Source organism: Drosophila eugracilis, unplaced genomic scaffold (genome assembly GCF_018153835.1).
Source record: "Drosophila eugracilis isolate 14026-0451.02 unplaced genomic scaffold, ASM1815383v1 contig_2152, whole genome shotgun sequence".
Taxonomy (NCBI): Eukaryota; Metazoa; Arthropoda; class Insecta; order Diptera; family Drosophilidae; genus Drosophila; species Drosophila eugracilis.
This window is the reverse complement of record NW_024573036.1, coordinates 1,843,237-1,868,945: the sequence shown is the minus strand read 5'-3', so window position 1 is coordinate 1,868,945 and position 25,709 is coordinate 1,843,237. Positions and strand designations below refer to the sequence as shown.

The following is a 25,709-nucleotide window of genomic DNA, read 5'->3' as shown; positions in this document are numbered from 1 at the left end:
GTCGCTCCATTTGCGTTTAGATTTTCTCGCTTTCACTGCGCCCGGCCGCTTTTCATGCTCGGTAATTGCGGCTAAGAGGGTACTTTTCTTCTTACCCACAGACATATATTACAGGGAGCTTAGAGGGTATACTGTCTATCGGTAGCTTTTAACTATTTTCTTACTTTTCAAATAATCTAAGAAACCTAAAAACTTAGAAGAAATTTTGCACGAGAAGATATTAAAATACAGGGTACATCATAGTCGGTTAGCTAGCCACTCTTTTCCTAGACTTTCTCGCTTTATTTTCGCTTTCTTCTGGCTTCTCATCTGACTGCTCTAAATACTTCCTGCCTGGTCCTTGGCAAACAATCTGCCTGCACCTGTGATTTCGCAGCAGGGTAGTTTTCCACCATCTTCCCGCACTTTTCCCGTTCTTGCAACAGTCTGTGCTCTAATTTTGCCTTTCCTTTAGATAAAGATAGAGGCACCGCAGGCTCTTCTCGGCAGTTTCCACGCGTGGCGTCCGCTTTCCTCACTTTGTAGCTGTTTTTGTTGCGTTTTCCGCTCGTGTGGCATCCTGGAAAATCCTGCGGATGCTTTGCATTTAATAATTAAAATATCCGGGGCCAGCACCAAAATGATTTAAAGTGTCAACGGCAAAACGACAGGGCCAAAAGGGTTTCCCTCCTATTCGCTCGCCTTTCTCGGGATATCTTGGTCCTTGGTCCGTTTTTTCCAGTGAATTTTCCCCTTTTCCCGCCGCTTAGTTTGTTGCCATTTTTAACGCCTTTTTAATTATTTTTCACTTTGGCAAATGAAAATGGTGACAAAGAGAGGCAGCAGGGAGCAGTGAGCTGGGGGTAGGGGGTACTGCAAAAATAGTGGAAAATGAGTCGGGCAGAGGAGTTTGCTTACAGGGGTTATCCCTCGCATTTTCCCCGTGTCCAGCTGCGCTTTTGTAGATTTTCGCCGCTTTTCAACTGTCATCAGTTGCAGTGTTTCAGCAACAAAAGTGGCGAACTCAACTTTAGTTAATTTCGGCTAAGTGCCACGCCCCATTTCCACGCCTTTCAGTTGACAGCCCCCCTTCGTCCAGTTTCCCACTCAGTTTTCCACCCATTTCCCCCATCTCCCATCTCTTTAACCTGCTATCCTGAGGTGTTTTTTATTATTTGAATGCACTCATGTGACTCCCCCCCCCTCTCTCTGGCTCCCACGCATATGTGTAGAGCCCTACGCTTCCTCTTCCTGATTTTCCACACTCCTCCGCCATTCAACATCCCATTTTCCTCTTATTATGCATGACGCGCACGTGAAAAGCGAGAGAAAAGTTTTTTCCTTTCTCTGGCAGACAGTCACCCGTCACGCCCCCTTTTCGAACGCCCACCAGAACGAATTTTCCGACTTGACACGGTTTTTCCGGCACCCCCAGCATCTTAAAGAACCTCCATTTAAATTTCAGGCATTTTAAACCGATTTTTGTTGGCTGAATTAAAAGTGCAAAATACTCTACAAAAAGTCTCCAATTTCGAAATAGAAGTCTGACTCATTAAGCCCGACTCTAAAGCCAAATGTTTAAGCAGAAAGTTTCTTTCTGGGGTTTTCGCAATTTCGTGTGAGTCACTAAAAGCGGAAATGTCGGCTCGTTTGGTTTTATAATTATAAACTTTATTATTATTATGTGGGCCACCTGAAGTTGGTCAAAATAGGAGGCTGACTAAGCTCAGAGAAATGGCTGTTTGTTTGTTTTTCTAGTATTTTTCAGTAGCTTCTGTAAGTACGTGCTACGTGGGGCAACAGCCAAGAGAAACCCTACTTTTGGTAGCACATTAGTATCAATGTCAAGCTAACTAAGCCGAAGAACAATAATATCTTAAGATTTAGCGTTGAAACACTTAAAATATTATATTTATCATAAAATAAATCAAAACTTAAGCAGCTGCTGCCGACTATTCAAGTTTACTCTCCACTTTAGTTAATGGCATCTCCCAGCTGTGGTTATTGCATTCGCTTCTTTATGGCTGCAATTCGATGAACTTGGCTCGGAATTCAATTTTGCTAACTGGAAACCCGAAGTCGTATCTCTGCTTTTTTTTACCAATGTTCTTTTGGGTTTTCCTTGGTTTTTATCTGAAAATTGTGTGTCGTGATCGTTGTAATTGTGTTTGTGTGTCAATCTGCTGGCAGTTACTCACACGCCGAAAGAGAAGGGTAGTGGGGGAGTGAGGGAGTCAGGGAGGCGGCACACAAATGCACTTGCCACAAGATTAGAAGAGTAGGAAAAACTTTAGCAGCTTAGAAGGAAAATGCTGCTCAGCATTGCTGCATTGTTGCATTGTTTGTGCGGCAGAAGAGGAGATATCTATCTAGAAAGAGAGGTAGACAACCAGATAGAGAGAGCGGGACAGACCTAATGACATTTGTACACAATAAGAGGAAGCATCATGCGAAACAGAAACAAAAAACAGTCAGCAGATTTCTATCAACTTTTGGCCGGCTTCTTTATTTTCAGTCTTTTCCAAGGGTTTGCCACTCCTTTTTTTCTGAGTGCGTGTGGGAAAACAACATTTTAAAAGCATTTTTTTATCTTGAGCCAACAATGCAGGTGAAGTGAAATCTCTCGACACATGCACTGCAGTAAAAGGGTTTAGAATTAATCAAGAAACAATTTTTCTTTTATTTAATCAGGAATGTTAGAAGATAAGTTTAATGTATAGAAGATAACCCTTCCCCCCATGTTAGAAATAGACAAGAACAAGGGAATATGTATAAAAACAGAAAGGTAAAAAATCGTCGCCAAAAGCTGGGGGCAACTTCGAAAAAAGTGTAAATTATCGAGTTTATGTGGCAAAAATGACAAGCGACCAACCGAAAACCCCCAAAAAAAGGGGGGAATGTTAAGGGAACATCATCCTCGCTGTTTTTCACTACATTTTCGGGTGGCCAGCGAATTTTGTATGTACCATTTGTTTGGCTGGCTGGGAAAAGTGGGAAAACGGAGGCGCGGCTGGAAAATTGGCAGCCACCAAAAACACAACACGCAGAAAAAATGCAACGGCAAAAGAAAATTTTACGCGACACGCATTCCGAAAAATGCAAAAATTGGGTACCAAAAATAAAAGTGAAAGGGCTTCAAAGTGGGCGAATTCAGCAGAGTGGGCGTGGTCCTTGTGAAAATTCGCATGAAATTGTGGTTTTGTATGTGGTCGGAAGGGTGGCTCATCAGCAGAGGCTCCTCCAAAAAACCACCCACTTGGCTTCGAGAGCATCGAAAACTGGCAGCCATTTTGAAGTGGCATCCTTTTGGCCCCCTTAGCACCCATCCACCCACTGCCCCGTCCATCGCCTCCCCAAAATGTACATGTGTCCATTGACAGCGACGATTTTTGCCATAATTATTATGATGATGCTCGGCATTTGGCAAACATGCAGCGAAAGGCGACAAAGAGGGGGCCTGAAAGGGTGGCCAAAGGGGCTGAGGGGCGTGGCACAGCAAGGACATCGCGAAATTCCGACCATGGAACTCGCTGGCCGACAGATGAGCCATTTTATTGCCTGTACATTTGCGGTTAGTTGGTTGCCCAAAGGGGAAACACATGGGCGGGTGGGAGAAAAGTTTGGAAAAAGGAAAGGGGGTTCACCACGGGTCAATTGTTTATGCGCGAATTTGGTGCAAGTTGCGAGGGGAAAAGCAGGGAAAACAAGGAGCTGATGGGGAAATGAACAGAGTGCAATGCATTTCGTGATTTACGGAACGGTTTCTGGGGGCAAGGCCTCCCATTGAATCTGAGAGATGAAATTAAATGGAAAATTGAATTAGGTTTCTAAGAACTTTTCTTGGTAAATGGAATATATTATATTAGTAAATATTTATTCCAAAAATGTTATGTGCTTGAAGATTACTTGCCCTTCAATCTGGCTTTCAAATCAATTCCTTATCTTAACACCGAATAATCAGCTAATAGCGGAAAACTTTAAGTGCGAAGAAGGATTTTCGCTGCTCTGGCAATTTGCAAATGTTTTGCAAACGGTGGGAAGGAGGGAAATCATTGCTGATTTTCCGAATGCAGCAGCAGCAGCAGCAGCAGCATGGGGGAAAATGCACTGGATGCATCTGTTTTTGATTTGCAAGACGTCAAAGGGGAAAAGGGGAGGAGGGAAAGAGGGAAAACCAGAGGAAAGATCGTGTAAACTTCCAGGAACGAGCGATAGCTGCGCTAATTATTGCGCATCATTGATTCGAGAGCAGTGCTGGGGGTTAAAAGGGGGGCCAAGAGGGGCTGCAGCCTCACATCAATGGTGGCCACTGTGCTGAGATGAAACCGATAGCAAACTCTGACTATCTCCGCTGCTTTGGCAGCGTTTCGAATTTCGAAATTTGAACTGGAAGATGGCTTGTTTCGAAGGGAGAAGAGGAGGGAATAGAGGGTTCTCTGGCGGTTATTTGTCATGAATGAAATGAGCTCTAAGCATGTGACGAAGACGAGGAGATTGATGTCTGTCGCCTGCATTTAAAAAGCCGGAGAGCGAAAGAAACTTACTTTTTGCTACGCCACAATCCGATTTACTCCCCTTTTCTGCTTTTCCTCTTTCGGCCACACTTGATTAGGATTTATTCATGTTTTTCTTTATTTTTCTGCCAATTACAATCACATTTGGAGCAGCTGCTGAAAGCTACTTAGAGAAGGGGCAGAGATGGGGCGACAACTTTTACTTTTTCGCTTTCCTAATAGAGAAATATTTTCAGCTTAGTTATTTCTGTACTCCTATTCAGCTATTTACTTGGCACTTTCTATCTCTGCGAACATAGTTCATAGATCTTGGAAAAGCATTGTTAATTAAACAAAATGAAATGGAAAACTTACAGAGCCCACCATAAAAAACCTTTCACAAGGCCTTGTCGCGCTTTTTATTCACTGGACTTACCTAAAATGAGATAGAAAAGGCAAATAATTAGTCAATGTTGGTGGGAAATTGGATTATTTAATCGTTAATTAGTTTATATTTATATAAACGATGAAAGTGACAGATGAGAAATCGCTTTTAAAAAATCAAAACTGAATCTGACAGTTTGGTAATTGAGCCCGAAGGGGAAGTAAAAAGTTGCCACATAAATTAAACACATTTTAGCAGCTCCTAAAGGTCCTGATCCCTCACATATTGCTTTGACCTTTAATAAATATATATTCTACATAATATCAAGTTATTCTATCATTGAATTTCAGATTTATAAAGGCTGATAAAGTCCAATCAGAATGTCAAGACTGAATTAATAATATCATCATGATGTCAGCGCAATTATCTGCCGGGCAGTAATCGATGTTTCTGCATAAATTACAGCCACACACGTTTAGACCAGACATTGCTTTGGCTTACTCGCAATCTCGAGATGGAAACCCACACCAATTACGGAACTGTCGTTCTGCCCGGAATTTTCGACCATAAAACACCAAAAACCAATTTACCAGCCATTTTTGCCCGATCTACGGGCGGCAGAGGAAGCTGAACTTTATAAATAGCCAGGAAAACAATGCAACAGGAAGGCGGCATGGCTGTGGTGGGAGGGGGGTTAGTGCATTTCCCCCCAACCAGCCTCCCTGCCTGTGGTACATTCCTCAATCAATTTGGTTGGCTTCCTCTGGCGTCTCCTTCGTTTTTCTTATTTACTTTGCATTAATTAAACATGCCCTGCCACCTACTCAGATCACCCGCCCTTTCCGCCGCCACCATCTCATCAACTGGGTGTAGATTTTTCAATACCCCCTCTCAAAGCACTGAGAGAAAAGGATTAAGATACTTTCCAAGATCAAGTTCATGGATTTCATTATCCATGAGAAGGGAAATCCTCAGGAATTTCCCAGAAATCTATATCCATATCATATCTTAGTAAATAGAATTTTCTCGCAGTGCAGCAGTAGCATCTGCGGCAATCTTCGGTTTATATTTAAATGTCTGTGTGGCAGAGACGCACGTGCAGCACTTCTTGCCTCTCCCTCGCTCTTACTACACCCCTCTCTTTCACCATTCGTCTCTGTCAAGTGGCAGTGCATCTTCCCTCTCTTTCAAGTCCCGCATCGCCCCTCCTCCTCGCACCGACGCCTGTGCCACATTGCAGTTTGTCATTGTAGCAATTTCAATGTTGCGCTTGTCAATTTTGCTGTTTCTCATCCTGCCTTCTCCCTCGCTCCCTCCCTCGCTCCCTGGCATGTGAATCCCCCTGCTAATATCACCTCCCTCCCCCACACCCAACCTCATGTGGCTGATGCTTTTCCAGTTATTTTGCCACAACAGCAGAAAAGCCACTTAAAGTAAGCGGCAGCAACACAAGTTGCAAGTTGCTGCTGCTGGGAGATCCCACTTTTTCCATTTCAAGAAAACCTTCTTTGGCAAATGGAAACCCGAATGGAAATCTAAGGACTCGTATGAAGTTTCAAATTATGAATAATAAATTAAAATTAAACAACTCTTAAATGATTTGATCCTATAAAAAAGTCTCTTTTGCTGATGAAAAACATTCGATGATTGGCAAATAGCCAAAATGAAACCAATTTAGATTTAATCTCCTTGTGGGTGGCTACTTTTTATGAATGCTTTCCCGGCTTTTGGCCAAATAAATAATTCAGCTGCTGAATAAAGCAAACAACGAGTGCAGCATTTGATGGAGTATTCCAAAAAGGAGAACTCAAATCTATTTTTTACTCCAAATGGTCTATTTTTTAGCCAAAAACCAGCACAGAAACAGCAGAGCTGGCAATTTAGATGGCATCTTGCCGACTCCACGAATAATTCTTCATTGCCACACAGCGGCACAGCGGAGCTCCAGCTCGACTCTCCCCTCATTTTTTGAGACTGCAAACAGACAATTTAATTTCAATGTCGCCGCAATTTAAAAAGAAATGCAAGCGGGGGAGAAAGTGGCGGGGGAGGGGAGGGGGCACTCTCTTTGTCTTTGTCGCAGCGCGTGAGGGAAATAAATAGTTTTGTTTTGACACTCTTAAGGCGGAGATGTCAGCGGCGCCTCCCTGCTTTCCTTCTCTGTCCACTTTTCCATCTACAGCCCCCAGAATTTCCACAGCACATACACCCCTCCACCCAGAGTTTCCCCTTGCTGCTTGCTCGCCTGCATTTGACAAGTGGATTTAGCATTGGTGGCACTCAAACGGCAAAGCTGCCACAAAAAGCCAAGGAAAATGATTAGGCGAATACTAGGATACCCTGTACTTTGGGGTACTTTTCAAGGAGAAAACTTACTAGTTATTTGTACAATCTCTAAGAGTTATGTAAGATATTTTTAAGAAAAGATATTAAATTAGTTAAATACCTTCTATCAAAGCCCAAAAAGTGTATCAAATCTAATGGCCGAGAGGAGGCCTACTAAACTGTTGACCAACTGTTTTAGGCAGCTGCTGGCAGGCTTCTGCCACTTTTTGTTAGTTTTCTTTTTCCCAGCCTTTTTTCTAGTTCTCTTCTTTTGTTGTTCTTGGGGTTTTTAGGCGTTATGATTGGATGTGTCTGTGTGGGCGTGGCTGGCGCAACAAGTTGACAATTCAACCGGATTCCGCTTCCTCTTTGTAGTTCTTTGCTGTTTTCCCAATCTTCCGCTTGTTTTTTTCGCTGGCTAATGAGTTTTTAAGTGTCACTGGGCGGGGGAAGAGAGTCTTCAGTCTTCCATTTCGTGTCTTCAGCTCTCTCGTTCTTCTTCGGTGATAAACATAAACTGACTAAGCAAAACCAGCAACAACTACCGTTTTCCCACTGATTCTCTGACTCTCTGAGCCACTTCTTACAACACTTCTCGTGTGTTCGCTGCTTTATTTATTTCCCCGCTGGTGACATTCTTTTTACAGTTATAAATCAAGCGCAAGTCACGTACAGTGTTCATTACCTTTGAAGATTACAGTGACTGTTGCCAAAGCTGAATACTGTTAAGACTGTACGCGGCTTATGAAGTGGGGCAACGAGTTGGTAAGAAATTGGTTTGCCATTTAACAAAAGAGTTTCCCATTTTCCTCATTCTGATATTCTAGTATATACCCTGTAAAGGTGTATTTCCCATATTTACTGATTAGAATCCAATCCAAAGTGATACCAAAAATCAGATAGATAATGGGTATCCGCATTTTCTCCAGGTGCTGCCCTTAATTTTCACACCTTTCCCGCTTTTCTGCTTGGACAGCTGCATTTCCCTACAGGTTCCCCCCGCCCCTCATGCCGTAATAAACCCCATTTACACCGACAATTTTATGCCTTTGTTTATTGTTTGCTTTCTCTCGCAGAGTTCGGGTTCAAAATTAGTAACAAACAAGGAAAGGCGGCAGGCAGAAGAGGCAAGAAGTGGGGCACATGTAGTTGGAAGGTGGGGCACGTTAGCGCTGCTGGTTGGAGCTTGGAGCCTTTTAAATATTTATACATTCCGCTAATAAACAATAGTCGGGAATATCAAATATTGCAGTTTGTTTACTTATTAGTTCGCTGCCTGCGAAGTTTGAAGTTCTTTCGCGTGGCTTTTTATTTCCCTCCTGTCGCCGGGGCATAAAAAGCCAACTATGAATTAATTAGCGTTCTAGTGCAATATTTTTTATGTGAAATACTAAAAAAAGGCAAAAATTAACCAATAATAAAACCACTAAGCTGCGGACAGCTCTCTGTGGTTGAGATCTTGCGAATTGGCCAGAAGGTAACTAAATTGTTAGGAATTTTAAACTCTAACTTCATACTCTTTTTTAAAGCATAATTATCCCGACTTTGGGTTTAATTTCGTTGCTTATTTTTAACGCTGCTGGCACTTTTTTAATTGGAAGAAAAAACATCGAACGCCCGTTAAATATTCAGGCAAATCCTTAAAGCTTTTGGCAATTATTTTGGGCATAAAAAATGCACATAATTTCTGGCTTTTCCCAGTTTAAATTCGGCAGAAAAAACGAAGATTGGGAAAGGAATTTGTATGAATTATTTCCAAATATTTTCTTTGGGCCATTTTCCGCTGGCCTAATTGAATTATTCAGTGTGCTGGGAAAACTGAAAACTGAACGCGCCTTCCACGCATTTGTAGTTCTAATTAAACAGCAAAATAAACAGGCATTATGAGCAAATAAAGGGGGAATAATATATGGCTGTAACATGTTTAATTTATAAATAATAATCCGGCAAACAACGATGCTTTTATCTTGGCAAATAAATAAATTAATTTGCTTATGTCTGGCATTAAAAAGGCTAAAGTGTCTGTTGCAAAGTCAATTCATTGAAATTTATCTGGTCTATTAAATATTTATGTAAACATTGACAAACACACAAGGCGGCGGGACAGGCAGGCTGAAGGACACTCGCCGACTCTGACAAACGCATCAAATTGTGCAAAATTAATTAAAATGCATTTCATTTATGAAATTTGCCAGGAGCTATGGTCGAAGGGGCATATGAGACAATTAATACCCTATAAAAATATTCACTATATCTAACGAATAAAAAATACCTAGCTTGTATCTTAAATACTTCGTAAAGAATTCTTATACCACCTCTGCCAATACCAAGAACACCTTTCCGAAATAGCCCAGTTAGCCCTCTGCTAATATACCCTTCAAAGGAAGCCAGGACTGCCTTCACCAATGACAAATTAATTGAAATTAATTTATATTTAACAAGCTTTTGCCGCAAAAAAGAAGTGTAATGCTCGAAGGTAAATTTCATTTTTAATTTAGTGCGGGCGGCGTCTTTTTGATATTTTTTACGCGTGTGTAATCAATTTTCAATTATGTGCAAAATTAATGGCAATCGTTTTGGTGGCTGTTTGTTAATCATGCTCTCCTCCGCCTTTTAACCCACCACCGCCGGCGACGTTAACCCCTATTGGCTTCGTAAACTGACTCTTGATTGATTTTGTGGCACTATTTAAGCGTATTTTGGCCGGAATGTCTTTGGGCACGCAACAGCGGTTCGTCCTTGAAGTGTTAAGGATTATGCTGGTTAGCAGGCACCGCCATCAACCACCCACTAACAGCTTTCCATTTGGAAAAGCAGACAAAGACATATTCCTCGAGTAGAGGGAAATCAAAGCATAAGACCCAGACACAGGAAAGGGAAAGCCAGGGAGGGCCAACATATCGATGACTGCCATAGGAGGGGTTCAAGGGTTTTTTCCCCCTGAAAAACATTTCCCTAATGGCAATTGACATAATTACGCAAAGTAGTTCCTCTCCATTTCCCAGACTTCGGCCCAAGGTATGGCAAAGTTTTTCAACTTAGATTAGACCTGCCCCGGAACACCTCCGCGTTTACCTTCGTTTTTGCCCCCTCGAAATGGAAATTAGGCTTTAAAATTGCCCTGGAGGCGTCTTTAAAATTTATTGCTGCCTTTGCTGGAGCTGAATTTCCCTTTGCCAAGCCATTGCCAAATTTATTCAGCCTACTAGAACATTTGCCAGGCTTTTCGGGGGGCCTGCACTCGGAAAAACACGGCCAACTAGGCATTAGAATCCTTAGATTAAGATTTCTATTCAAAGGAGACTTTATTTCCAGTGCACTTTGCCTGCCTTGAGGTAAGTGTAATGAAAATTACTTAAACGGAAAAAAGAAGGCTGGAAATACAGGCTAGAAGTTCTAAGCAGAGTTATGCCTGCTTTCGGGCCTGAAGGGGAAAATGTTTGCCAGCCCAAAAAGCCAGGGAAAATCAGCCAGAACGGGGGTTTAGTTGGAAGCCAGAAAAGAAACTGTTTGACTTCACTTTTCTGTTTGTTTGTCCTTGAATTTGGCTTTCTATGGCGCAGCAGCGAACCCGAATTCCCCCCAACTCCCCTCCAAAGTTATTATTACAAGCACATTTTCATTGCCAGACAAAGGAGAAGGGAAACTGCGGGGGCAGGGCAGCGAGGGGGGGACCAAGTCAAATTGGCGCCGAAAAAAATGTTTCGCATACATTTTCGCTGGAAATTGATTTTTTCTTCGTCGTTCTTTGGCTTGTCAATTGAATTCATGGCGTTTTATTTTCTTTCTTATTTTATTTCTGCTTTTTGTGGTATTAATTTTTTTAAAGAACCCAACACTCGGGCCAAGGGGGGATTTCAGGGGTTGAGCCATCATTTGTCAGCGTCTTTTCCGCTTTTGGCAGGTGATTAGCGAGTGGAAATAAATGCTTAAAGCTTTCCCTTTGAGTTTTCAGAGGGTGAAAAGTGCTCTCTACTTTAAAGTCGGGAAATGCAAGGCATTAAATTGCAATCTTTATTTACTTTTTTGCTCATTTCAAATTATGATTATAGGTAAACAGAGGGTAGATGCCGTTTGATTTATAGGCCTGTCTAACGACCAACTAAGTCGGCCTTATGAACATAAATTGAAACTTTATCCGGCTCATAATTTACATTAATCATTTTGATCTTTAAACCCGGCTTAACAACAATTATTCGACGCATCCATAATTCATTTTTAATTTATTGGGGCATCTCCTCCACTCCCTCTTCTCCGCCCCCTTTCAGTTTTTCTTTTTGTTCTTCCCCGTCTTGCGTATTAATTTAACCCCTCAACTTGAACTCTCCCCCTCCGCCCCCGTTGATTAAGGAAACTTTAAAGTTTTTAATTAAAGGCACATTGCTCTGCCCGAGTATTCCCATTTGCTCTGATAATTCAGAAATTATCAAGTGAGAACGAGCTGGGCTTCAATCCCATTCATAGACTTTTATTGCCATTTCATGCGCTTCAATGAAACTCAATAAAAACACGAACAATTTTTCCATTTGTCACATTTCCCCCATCGAAACCGAAAGGCCATAGAAAAAGTTTAATGCAAATGCGAAAATTTAAAAATAAATCCAGCCAAGGGATGGAAAATGCAGAGTGTTATATAATAAATGCAGACACAAACAATGGATAGAAAAAATATTGGCGGAATGATTAAAAATGGAAATAAGCAAATGCAATTTTTTACACTTTTCCCACAGGTTTTTCCACCCGCTCCCCAATCTTTATTTGCCGTTTTCTGTGTTTTCCGTTTGATTCCGAAGTGAAATCAATTTCGTGCAATGCATAAAATAAAAACGTTCCGAGTGCAAAGTGAAATTAATAAAAACACTTTCGGGGTTGCCTCGTCGCTGCCAAGGGGGTTGCAAGTTTATATCTTCAGCTTTTCTTTTTTAATATCCAGTTTAAGGATTTATTATTTGCTGGAACTTTTCACCGAGTCTTAATTTCTGTCGGCCAAGTGAGCATTACGAGGGCTGTTCCTCCCCCAGCCGGACTCCAAATGAGTTTTTTACACTTGAGACGAAATTAAAACTTCAGCTGCGGCCAAAGACAAAAACCCTTCGAAGGCAGCCACCCCTAGGACGAGTCCCACCCAGCCTCCTTTCCCTGCGATTGAGCAAATGAAATGGAATGTTTGATTAGAAAAATGTTTTGCATAGCGTAAAATTCTATATTCCTCTGCTCAGTCGTGATGGGCGTGTCAACTGCGAGAGGGAGGGGGGTTTAACCCCTGTGCGACTGCTTAAGCGTTGAAAACGAAATGCGTTTTACAAAAAAAGGTTTTCACAGTTCATTTTGTGTAATTTCTACAATGTTGCTTTGCCAGGCGTTCTCCCCTTAACCCCCTAAGCCCCCGCTAGCACCCCCTCCCCTCACGCACCACCTCAGACAGATGCACAACCCTAAAAAAGCGAATTGATATGCTTGAGAAACCCGGCAAAAGTAACAAAAGCACAGGATTGGATTGGATTGTACCGAAAGGGGATTGCATTCTGTGTTCGTGGGGGGTGGAGTGGGTTAAGGGATGCACTGATTTCGGTGTCTTCAATTTTCCAAGCAAACAGTTGGGCCCCAGGCAGCCGCCGAACCAGCCAACCACTGGGAAAACTTTACACATTTTCCACCGCCTTTGTTGTTCTTTTCCCTGTCCCATTCTGCGATTCGAACAAATTCGAGTGCTAAACGATCATTATGGGGTCTAAGCCGGCCGGGGGTTGCAGAGGGTTAAGGCTGCGCCCTCGGGCTTTGACTGCGAATTTGAAACATTCGGATGAGGTCTAATTAATCTGTTTATTCAGGCGGATTGCGCAGTTAGTGGTTGATTATAATGATAACTTCTTATATTAAATTCCTTCAATTTGTTTCTTTAAGTCTATCAAAATAGTCCCTTTAATTTCCCCAAGTACTTTACAACTTATGGAAGCCGCAAAGATAAACCCTTTTCGGTCTGAGCTCATCCCAGTTAAGCCTTCTTCGACCCTAACCCAACTCTCTGGCTAACCCCTTGAAGCCCCGAGACCACTTAACCCGCTAACTCCTCCAATCAGGGAAAAAACAGTGGCGAAAAACAGTCAGCCATAAATTTATCAGCGAAACATGAAACGTGCGAGTGGCCCAAAAAAGATACTCTGTCCGAGATACTCCGACAGCGATACCCAAACAGATACAGATACGGATCCAGTGCCAGATTCAGATCCAGATCCATAGCCATAGCCATATCCATATCGAGATATACATAGATACAGATACACGCAAAAGCAATCAGAGTATTGACCACAACGATTTTTGACATGCTACGCATACAAATTAGAGCAGGCTGCCCCTTCGCTTGCCCCCTACCGATTTCTCCTCTTTGGCTCATTTGGAAGCGAAACAGCAAAAAGCAAAGAGCGGAGAGCAAAAGCAATCCCCAATAAAGAAGCCAACTGAAAGGAGAACCGAAAGCAGAAATCGGCAAACAGAAGCCAAAGAAAAGTCGAAGCAGTTAAAGAAAGAATTATATAAATAAATAAAAACAGCGTGGGCAAAAAGAGTGGAAAAAGAGTGCTGAAAGCGCAGGAATAAGTAAGCCGAAAGCAGATAAAAAACACAAAAGAATCCACAGAGAATGGTAAAATACTCTTTATCGAAAAGCAGAATGAAAATAAAGTATTTTAGTCCTCACAAATACCCTTTAGGTACCCACAAACTAATTTAATCTAATCCCTCAGGCCGAAATCTTATTTATTAATAATTCCATCAATTCTATTTCGGAAATGCAAGTGCTTAGCAGGCATAAGGAGCTTAAAACGGACAATCACTGGAAATGCATTTTAAAATTCCGATTTAATTCGAATCAAAGGAAATATAAATTCAGAGGTAGATAAATTCATGGCTGGCGGATTATGGAGGAGCATTAAACTCTCATTTAATCCAGAAACTCACAGAGAAATCCAGCAAAAACTATTGGCGTCATCGAGTACCCACCACACAGCACACAATCCATGCTAATGATCCGAAATATCTTGAAGATACGCTCCCCTTCCAGCCCCACTTCCACTACCAATTCCAGTAGCCAACGCAATTAGCAAAGGTGGGAAAGGTGAGGAGCCCCTCAAGTGAGAGGTTTCCAGGCGTGACAATCGCCGGGGAGTTGGTCAAGAAATGCCATCACGTCAAGCGCGACCCCCTGCCGTTTGTCCGGCAACTTGATTGGGAATGCAAAAACACGACAAAAAAAAAAAAAGAGAAGGTAAAAAATAATATGGAAATCAATTTATATTCAAAGGCTGTGAGTCAGTAGCTTCTAGCCAGCAGCAGATGGAATGCGAAACACAATTACGAATGGCCCGGAGATTAATCAGCATTAATTGGTATTCAAATGCGATCTTCTATCAACGCTTCATGAAAATATTTACAGAAATTAATATTTCACAAATTGCATACGTTGAAATGAAGAAATAAATTGGCTTGATATGCTAAAAAAAAGTGCATAAAAATCATTGCCATAACGATGAAAGCGGCCAGCAAAAAAGAGTCCCATAAAACTTTAGAAAAATATTTATTTTCTGCAAATGCTGGTGAAAATTTTTGTGTAACCAAAACCTATGACGAGGTCGTTCGGGGGTTAAGCAAAAAGTCGCGCTAACTTCGTCATCAGTCAGCAAATGTTATTGAATTTTTATTATTTTTATTTACTGTTTTATTGTGCTCTCTCTCTGGGCGAGAAACATCATATAAATGTTGGCCAATGCTGCCTGCATTTCGGCCCTCTACGTCGGAACTTGTTTAAACAGCTGCCAGCTTAAATCCACCGCCCACCTCGGAAAATAAAAAACAGCCACAGATACAGAGTGCATAAACATGACTACAGATATGCGAACCGAGAGATATAAATTCTCCGCTTGCGAGTTATAAATTCCATATGCCAAAGCATCAAAACAAAAATGCGTTTGTGTTTTCCGTTTTTTAGTTTTTTTAGTTTTTCACTCTGGCAAAACCAAACTTTGAGGGATTTTGTAGAGTGGCAAACAGCTTTAGTCGGAGCTAAGGGGTTAGTCAGAGTTTCAGGGGAGCATAAACTAACTCTGGCCACTCTTAAATATTTAATTTATTCAACTAATTTAAGTTACTTCATTCACTCATTTCCTGTTTTCATAAACATCTCTTACAGCAAAGCTAGAACCATTTCCCAGCTAAGAGTGTCATTTTCCTTTGTTTATTTAACTCCAACCTTTGCTTATCAATATTTCCACAACAGACACTGGAATTCCAGCCAACTAAGCCAATTTATTGTATAGAAAATCCCCTTTGAAGCCATGGCCTCCGGCCGTCTCTTTTCCACTTTTCCGTGCAATCCAACTTTGATTTTGCAAATGCAAATTGCAAAAATATAAATTTTGCTCTGCAGGAAAAGCGCTTCTCATTTCCACTGCATCTGTTGCCAACCTCCCCTTCTACTCTGCTGCTCCACCTGTCTCTTGCTCCATCCCCCCTCCCATCACCCTTCCCACTCGCTATTTTTTGGGGCAACAAATTTCCGCACACGTCGCTGGATTTTGCACGTAAAAAATGTTTGAAACAAACAAAATATTTGTTTAATTTATTTTAATTTCAAAGTTGCAGCAGTTGCAGATATTTTTGGTAGCGGAAAAGGCGGAAAAGCGAGTGTGTGCGGAAAGGATATGGCGGGGAAAAACAGGGACAATAACAACTCCGGAAAAGTGAGAAAACTAAGCCACAATCATAATTCACGCGCTAAAAACACCAACAGGGAAGCGGGTAAACGGAGGGCGAAGGGAAAAAAGAGAGGTTTCAGGAGCCCAGGCACTTGGAAAAGCCAGGAAATGAAATGAATGTGGAAAGACTCAAAGGAAAACGGCATGGAAAAAGGAAAAAAGAAAGAAGAAAAAGGGAGACAGTTAGCAGGTAGACAGACGAAAATAAAAACCAAACCAAGGGCGGGGAAACAAACATAAAAACTCAAGAAAACGCACACAAATTGTTGCAAACAACCTATCGAGCACTTCTCAAGCAATATCCTGCGCTTCGTCTTAAGCATTTCATTGCACACACGCAGGATTTTCCGAGGAAAACTCAGCCGAATCGGAAGGCACTTCAAGGATCAACAGGGAAAATGTCCTGAAAATTAAGGGGACGCGACGGCGAAGAACAAATAAAAATGGCTAAAAATAATCTATGGAAATGCGGTTGGGAAAATGGAGAGTTTTCTGTCCTTTAAGTAGTTTTTACATGTCTTTAAGTCACATTTAGTTGGTATAAAAAATAGTCTACTTAAGAATATTAAAGATCAAAGGTTCGCCCCCAGAAATAATTAAAATTATAATTTCTTTTTATTAGGCATTAACTTCTAACTATTTAGCCTAAGCCAGAAAAGGTCTTGGGTACTCCTGCTGCTCTTTGCTAATCTTTTAATGTGTTTTTAATGTTCGATCCCTCAACCCCTGAAGTTTTTCCCCCGGCCACTGTCATCAAATCTAATAATGCCCCCGAGTCGAGCAATTCCCCAGAAGCTTGGGGCCAAAAAACCTCCGTGGAGAGTTCATTGATTTCTGATTCTCGCTGCTCTCTGAGTCGGAGGCGTTGACAGTTAAGCTGAAAGTCGGCTTTTACGAGTAGTTCTTCCCGAAGCGCCAAGAACACGTGTCAAAGGCCCAATTAAGATGTCGAATCAACACGTTTTATTTATTAAATGATTACGCGCCCGAAACACAAACACAAAAGAAAATGTGGCAGCACCATAAAGTTAATGGTGCACCATATCTTCTGAGGGGCAAGAACTCTCTGCCCACCTAATGGCTGACAAATTAATAAAGGAGTCGCCCCCCCTTTCGAGTTAACTTGACCGATTTGCCCGATCGAGTGGATATAATTCACATTTAAATTTAGCCCCCGCCCTCGGATGCTTTTCCAGGGGTCCGTTAAGTATTAAAAAGCATTTTGTAAGCAAACTATTACATGTGAGAGGGGGGAAAACTTTGGCGAGGCGTGCCAAACTAAAGTTTCTTATGTCCCCACTTTTCCACCTCTATTTGTGCCACTTTTCATGGTACAGTGAGTATTCCTGATAAGAGATCTAGGAATAATAGAATATCCAAAGCTGTATAGTGGTCCCTTAATGCTTTAAGTTACCCCTACTGAGTACTGACTGTACTCCCAGTTCAGATTCAATATCGAGGGCTCTTGCTAGCAGTGAATGCTACCAATTGACAGGATCCTAAGTGGGCGGGTGAGACAAAGGAGGGACTGTGGAAATCGGGTGGAAAATTGGGAAGGCTTGAGGAGCAGATAAAAAACTTTATGCTGACGTCAAGCTGCAGCAACAAAGATCAACAAAAAACTAAAGTGACGTCGCATGGTGACAACAGCAAAAGCGACATGGAAAATCGAGGGAATATGCTAGGGAAAATTGCGGAAAAGGGAAGCTGTCATAACCAGGGGATGTCTAAGGAGGAACCCAAAGTTTTAATTGATTTGTGATATGCGAGTGCCAAAAACAAACGAAAATCAAGGGAGGGACTAGATTATCCGGTGGCAAGTCAGGGCAAAAAAGGTTGAATTAACTTTTTACTTGCATAAAATGAGCTAATAAATACATTTATCTTAATCACTTACAGGGAAATACCTGGAATTTGATGAGCTTGTCCTTAACCCGAGATGATCTCAGGGGTCCCCTTATCAAAGCTTTAAAGTTCCCAAGAAAAAACATTTCAAATTGAATGATAAGAAAAACTCGAATACTTTGTGTTTAGTTTGTATTTCCTTATGCAGCGGAGCCCTGATAGAGTACATGGAATACCTAAGACCTCCTTTAATCCGCATAATCTGCCCTTCTTATCAGCAATCAAGGGAATAATCATAAAAAGCAAACTTAAACTCACCGATAAGAAGAAAGTTCCAAATATTTAGCGCTGCTCTCCTCGCACTCCTCCTATCGACTGTTGCCATCTCTTCCGTGGCTGTCGTTCGCCTCATATCGTCACTCCTTTATTATTTTATCTGTTTTATGTTTTGTTTGATTTTCCTTATCTTTGGATGGGGGTGGAATAGCTACTTCCGATTTTCCTTTCCGAAAATAGGTTTTGCTATTACCGCAGCTCTTCTTCTTCTTGCAATGATAGCGGTTCTTTCAGCTTCTTCTAGCTGCTGCAGTTGCAGTTGTTGTTGTTGCAACGCTCCATTGCGTTGGAAAATGTTTTTGTTTACTATTCAGTTAATATTATTTGTTGTTTATTATTTATTGCACATGGAACTTGTAATGGGTATCCGAAAACGAGGAAGAACAACTGAAAAGGGTTAAGAATGATGATGCTGATTAAACTTTGATTTTAAGATTTTCTTTTATCGTTTTTTTGTGGTTCTTTCTTTGCTTTTGTGTTTTTCTTTAGGTATTTGTTATTAACAACATGTTGGTAGTCAACAATAACACTGCTTTTTAGGGTTTTTGTAATGCACTTTTTGAGTTTTTACAGGGTTCTTTTATGGGACATTTATGAATTTCGTCTTAAAGAAACATTTTTGTGGGTTTCTCTTTGGGTTTCTCCTTCTCTTGGTTAGGTTAGGTTTTAGGCATTTCTTTATATTCCTTATGTTTTAATACTTATTACTTTTACAATTTGCATTTATTAAACGTTTTTCGATGATTTCAAGTTTAATTTCTCGGCAACTCCCTTTGGTCACTTTTATCGTTATCTGCGCTTCACCTTTCTAACCTCTCCTTTTTTCACAGTTATAATTGCATTTGTGCTTCACACTATTTCGTAGATGTTGTTGTTGTTGTTTTAGAGTTGCAACATGTTTTATTGCTTTGCTTGTTGTACTTTTGAGCAGGTAAGAAAATCACTTAAAAGGTTTCCAAGAAACTCGCACAAAGACACGTTGAAACACACAAACACACACACTCTCAGAGATTGGAAGGCAAACCTGTTTTCCAGGTAAATCAGTAAAGGTGTGCGAGAGCGAGGGGGACAGACCGATCGCCAGAGATCGAGGATGGAGAAGAGTGATGCGGAGAGAGAGGGAGCGATGACGCAGATGCTGCGTTTTTTCTTATTTATCTTAGCTTCTCTTCTATTTCTTCTTTGAGTTTTAACTGTTGTTTGTTTCAAATAACTTTTGTTATACAGATATTTTTAATATATTTATTAACTTTTGTTGGTTTTTGTTTTCGATTACTCTGTTCCTTTGCCAGTTTTCGATACTAAAAATCACTCACTTTGCACTTTAAAATTAGTGTAATTTTATACCTTAAACTTAGTATTTTGTATTTGTTTTGGGCCAATCCTCAGCTTGTTGTTGTTGCTCGCGCACACGCGAAATTCGGAAAATCGGCTAAAACGCGGCGGTAACTCAGCGACGCGCTCCCACTTTCATCCACGAAGGCGTTCGATGCGAAAATGGTGAAAAGAAGACTCGAAAATTTACCTATACTTATAGGTTCGACAGGCTCGACGGTTGCGTCGGAGTTGAGTTCGGGCAGGGCTCGAATCAAACACCGTCAAACGGTTCGAATCAAACAATCGAACGTCACCTGTTAAGTGGTAACGTTTGACTAACAGAGCAATCCCGCTATGGCGGCTGTACCTTAACATTTCTGTATGACATGATGTTATCAGTATCGAACCAAGCGGCTTGAAGTCGAAGTTTAAATCGAACATGCTGGACGTGGAGAGCGGCTAACAGCGGCAGTTCGAACGGATTTCAAGTTGGATGGGAATTTACTCTTTTACTTTCAATACTCTCTTAAAATCACTCTTAGACATAAAGACATGGTTATTTACTTGACACCAACTGAAACATCTTCATGAGCATAACAACATTTTATCTATAACACAAATATATTATTATGTTAAAAGTATAATAATTTTTTGTATTGCTGAATGTCCTCTTGATTTTAAAGTTGAAAATAAGCGAATCAACTTGGGATAGATTGAGCTCTCATTTACTTTTTTGTAAATAGTATCCTATTTTACCTGATTTATTAATTGAAACAAATTTAAACTACTATTTTGGTAACCCTACGACTTTGCGCAAACCACATTTGAAACAACCGTTTTATTTGAATTTAACATTCTGCCAAAAGTCTGAATTGTACCATTTTAACAGCACATTAAGAGAGGAGCAAATTTAAGAGAAAGCTTCTTTCTTTCCTTAAAATGAGTACAAATTCAACAGTTTGTGTTTCAAGTTTGAGTGTTAGCTAAAACTGTCATACAAAATAATCATAAAATATATCTTAAACCAATATCTTAATCTAAATATTTTCTTGATTCATAAAAAATACGCAAATAAATGGGCCAAAACCGCTGAAAAGCTGAAATAGAAAAGCTCGACTTCAGCAACATGTTGCGTTTTTCAAGAGGTTTTATTCGTCTTTTTCGAAAGAAACTTGTTTTTACGGCCAACAAGAAAAACCAGTCGGGAAAATTAGTCAAGAAAAATAAGAAAAACCAGCAACAAGTTGGGTGCAAGAGAGACGGGTAGGACAGTGCAACAGAGCGCGAGATAGGGGACATGCAACAAGTTTGAAGGCAAGAAACTTCGTTAAGTTCGCTCGTATGCATGGCCATCCCTTTCACACCCCCTGAAGATCACTGTTAACGATCTTTTAACCAGTTTTTTTGAAGAAGGGGGTGAAGAAGAAGAGGTAAGGAGGTGAGGTAGAAAAAAGCGAAGCAGAAGAAGTAGGAGAAGAGGAAGAGGTGATACACTAAAATGTAAAACTGTAGGTTTATTAAGGTTTTTCTATGTTAATCTTTAACTGTTAACTAAAAGAATGAAATATATTTTCAGCTTGTGTTTTATTAAGAAAACATAGATGATAGCCGCTGTAATAATAAATATTTACCATTAAGAAATAAAAAACAGTTTTCAAAAGCTTAAAGTTTTAGATTCTTGAAGATTTCTTTCATTCTGCTGTTTCTGTCGCCCGAGTTCATGTTTGCTTTTCTTCGCCTTCTTCTCCTCCTCCTTCATACCATCTTTCCATACCTCTGGTAAACCCGTTTTCCTTTCAAACACGTTATTTCCAAGACGAAAACCTGGCCGATATGGCACTTTCAGCTCGAACCTTTTCTTAGACTTTTATCTTCGACCACACCCACGAGATTTTTAACAAGAAACTAAGTAATTGGTTAAAAGAATAAAATTGTGTTTTTTAAGCAAGTTTTTTTTTAAATTTATTTCACTGTTCTTACATTCTGTTACTAACATAAGTTAGTATTAAATAGTAAATCAACACCGCAAAATGAGTTTGTCTGCGAATGATTGATTATTTCCCTTCATAACTCTGAGAGAAGACCCCCTGCACTTTGAAAATTCTCAATTTTATTTGAGAGTCCGCCCACGCACTTTGCATAATGAATGCATAAACCTACAAGCCGGCCAAGAATGGTAAATAATTTTAAAACAGATTTTCTGCTCGTTCTGCCCGCCCTGCGTGTTCCTCAATGTTTATTGAATTTTTGATTTGGGCCTCGGGCTGATTTCTCCTTATAATAAAACTCCGGACATGTCCCGCTACTGGAGACGCATACAAATGACCTCAGCGCCCCGGGCCTGCCCCCATTTCCCTCAGGTGAAAAGCCGACTAGACTAGTCTCCCCCTCCCTGGCCACACTTTTAATTTTTCCCACTAGAAATACACGCAAAATCCAGCTTAATTATCTCTATCCCCTGGCTTTAGCTGGTGATTTTCCAAGGCCTCGGTAATTGCCTTAATTTTACAGCCTTATTCCGATGGAATTTCCCTGCATATTAATCGCAACAGGAAGAAGAAAACATAAGGCGGGGGAAATTAATAGGAAAAGCCTAACTTCAGAAGTGGCTACTGAATATTAACTAAAGATTTTTGTAAAGAAAAGGGTAACGAATTGAAAGAAATTCAAAGAGAGTGAAGGACATTTAATCTGAAATGGGACTCATCTCAAAATGTTAGTTTTCTAGCTGCTTTAATCCGATTCTCCAAAAACCTTTTTTTTCTTTCTTGAGCTGAAATCGATTTCGGATTTGATCTCTTGATCTTCTGTTTTGAAAAAAGAACCAAAACACAAAAGAAAACAAACTCTGCGATCTGAAAAAAAAAACCAAAACATTGTCAGAAGCCGCTGAAGATTAAAACTGAGAAGTTGGAGTTGGAGAAGAAGAACCCGCCTTCAAAGTTGGAGATCCCGAAGAATCAGAAGAAAAGGTCGACGCCGCCGAAGAATTTGACAGCGGGCAAAATTAAGAAACCAAAACATGATCTGCGGTTTCGGAGACTTCTTGAATAACAAGTAGATTAAAGTAAAAACAGAAAAGGGAAAAGTTGGGGGAGTACTTTTTGTGGTTAAATTTCAGCAATCCGCAAGCTATTTTATATTGGGCTCTTTCTTCTCATATACATATGTTAATATATATTCTTTTTATATAATATTTTAAAAGTACATATAAATTTCTTGCACCTGATAAATATTACAAAGAACACCTACCAAGGATAGCCAGTATAAAGGCGTTTAACCAACGAAGATGGAAAAATAAAAGTGTAAAAAACAGAAACAACCCTCAGAATTTCCTTAATCAAGGCCGAGATAAAAATGCAGGTAGAAAGAGGGACAACAACAAAACAAAGGAAAAGACCACTGGAAAGTGCAATGGGAAAGAAGAAGCATACAAAGAAGTAAATTGGAAGAGCGAAGAAAGGAGTTGTTCTTCTACCTAAGCCTCTACTTCTGTTCTTACCTTCTCCATTCTCCTTTACTTACCACTTCTTGTTGCCACTCACGCAATGTAACCGAAGATAGCTGAGGAAGGTGGATGGGGGAGGAGGTGTGAGGGGATCAGGTGGGGCAGAAAGAGAGCGGGAGAGAGGGGGAACTCAACTGTCAGTCAAGTTCAAGAAGTTTAACACAACAAAGTGGGCAAGAAAAGACGGCTGAAAAACTCAGTTACGAACTCACACTAAGTTGAGATACCGAATTGGTAAAAGGGATATGCAGGAAGAAATCAAATCTTTTCTATTTTGTATTTTTTTCTTTATAAAATAATATTAAATATAATAATAATAATCAATAATCAATAAAAGTAATTTACCAATATTTTTGATCAGCGTTAAACACGGATCAGCCGTAGTCCCGTCTAGTCCCCTATGCCCGCTGAAGTCTAACTCGACTCACGTTTGCAGTCTACTGTCTTCAGTCTTCAGTCTTCTGCATCCAGTCTTCTGTCTTCCAAAGTGCAGCCTGTCGTCTGCCTTGGCCATTTCGCATTGGCCAAGTTAATTATGGGTTTGAGGTTTTCGAACCCAACTCCGTCAGCAGCTGCCAAAAGAAGAAGAAAAGGCGAAAGAGAGAGACGGGCTGATTTGGGGTAGAAAGAGAGGGGCAGCAAGGTAAAGGTTGGGGGCTAAATTGCAATCTCTATGAAAATTGGTTCAGCCTGCGGTCGGGGGTCGAAACCATATGCCATTGTGCATATAAAAGTACAGTGGACCCCCAGTAAGTGATATATAAAAGATACAACTTATGATTGTTAACTCAAATGGAAGCTGAAATAGTTTTCTATCTCAATTACTGACTGTAATCCCTGTTACTTGATCTGTTCGCCCTATCCAGTGCCCACTGTAACCTTTTCAAGAGACCTCCGACCAGGAATCAAGTTCTATATAATTGCCTCGTGTGCGTTTCTGTTGCGTTTTGTTTCTTTTGTTGTAATTCGATTCGTGAAACATTCAGGCAAAAGAAGAAGCACTTGAGGGATGCATTTTAATGGCTGCAGGAGGGTGTGGGGGTAGCGGGGCTATGAAGGGGGTGGGGCTGCTCATTCGCTTCGATTAGAACGCAATTTTCCAGATTTTTCTCCCGTCCGCCTTTGTGCGGAACGCTTCGAAATTGCTCCATAAGGAACTCAATGGGAATTAAAATGTTTGTTTTCCCTTCCGAGCAGAGAGTCGAAGAATAAGAAGCTGGCGGAACAATAACAAGCAGCCAGCACTGTGGAGTGCGCATTCTTTTGGGGCCCACTGTGACCGCCACTTGAGTTCTTTGCCTTGCCTTCGAATCCAAAAATACAACCTCTCATCGCCCTCCTCCCAGCAGCCCCCTAACTTAATTTCCAATTGCACATAATCCGTTTTGGGCCTTTCAAGTATTTGTCGTTAAATTTGATGCGTAAATAATAAAAAGGAGAACGTAATAGGAAAACTCTGTAATTGCCGGGGGAAAAGGATATACGAGTAGGGAGGCGGGGCTGGAGTTTTCCTATGCCTTTGTCTAGCATTTCTCGAAATATTTTATTGTTAGCAGGGAAATAATACTCCTAAAAGGAAATTACACATACAAAATATTTCAAAAAATGTGTCAAGAACAGAAATTGGCTTAACTTACAAGACTCTCTCTGCTGCAGCAAAAGAAACTAATCTTGTGAGGAGTTTAACTTAATCTAAAAGAAAACGTTAAGCTTTTGTTAGGCATTCAACTTGCATTTCCACGTTCCATATTCCGAATTAAACTTTAATTTTTGTTTTCATGGGGTAGCTGTTATGAAATAATAACAAGTTGCAGCAACTTTGCAGGGCAAGGGAAAAGTAATTTTCAACTTTTCAGCAACTGGCCAAACATCGGACCTCCCACGTACACCCCCGCCCAAAATGCACAACCCCTTGTCATTTCCCTCGGAGCGAGTTTGATGCATTGATGGCTAAAGGTTCTCATAGCCAGTTAATCCATTAGATGCATTGCATATTTCATTTGACATTTGCGAAACACAATTTGCCAGCCAATTTCCCTCCAAGTCAGCTGCTCCAAGGGATGGGGCGTGGAAAATGGGTGATGAAGTGGGTAGAGAGGGGTGTCTGTGCATGTTTGCAGCCACAAAATAGTTGCATTATTAGATTGAAGTTAAATTTAGTCCCAAGAGGGGATAAGTTGGAGTTAACCTTTTGGAAAGTATCATCAAGTACTTCTTGAAATTGATTACTTTAACTAAGCAGTAAGCTTGTTCTGCTTTCCAATGAGTATTTAAACTAACTAATAACTAATAACTAACTAACACTAAATATATCCCCTTTAAGCTAACATACTACCATCATTCTTATAAGAATGCAAAATAACTTCTCCCAAGCTAAACTAGGGTCATTGGCCTTCTTCTCAGGAACAACTTACCTAAACCGGCAGTAATATTTTTTGAGCCACTTAAACTGCCTTATAAACGACCCCACCCCCTTCTCGATTCTCCCGAAATACCAGCTTAGAATTACAGTGTAAATCAGCGAAGAAGTTTCACAGGAAAACCTCCCTCAGACCGCCCACTCACATGCAAAAATTGCCCATTTAACACACACATGGAGCCCGGAAAAGCGGAAGGACGGGAGCTTGGAAAACACAGGCAAAGTGAGCGGTGGTCAGTGGACTCAAATGCTATTGGCCTTGTGCAAATTGGCCCGCTTCGAGTTGCTAATTGCACCCCTCGACCGCCGAAAAAGAAGTGAGCCGCAAACCGAACTCCCACCTCAATCGACG

At 40.8% G+C, this 25,709-nt stretch overlaps 1 protein-coding gene across 3 annotated transcripts in view; it reads right to left on the bottom strand.

Annotated features, from left to right (window-relative positions):
- The window catches only part of LOC108110657 (hemicentin-1), an 80,613-nt gene extending 61,014 nt beyond the window's left edge, over positions 1-19,599 (bottom strand). Inside the window, exons 1-2 of one of the 3 annotated variants that reach the window (XM_017219770.2) lie at positions 19,461-19,599; positions 18,096-18,500 (exon numbers count right to left, since the gene is read on the bottom strand). In XM_017219770.2, coding sequence (XP_017075259.1) covers positions 18,096-18,189 — 94 coding nt within the window. In that variant the 5' untranslated portion in view covers positions 18,190-18,500; positions 19,461-19,599. Of the gene's footprint in view, positions 1-18,095; positions 19,409-19,460 lie in introns of those variants that run through there. The other 2 variants (XM_017219771.2, XM_017219769.2) reach the window with 2 other exon arrangements.
- Positions 19,600-25,709: the final 6,110 nt, after the last annotated feature.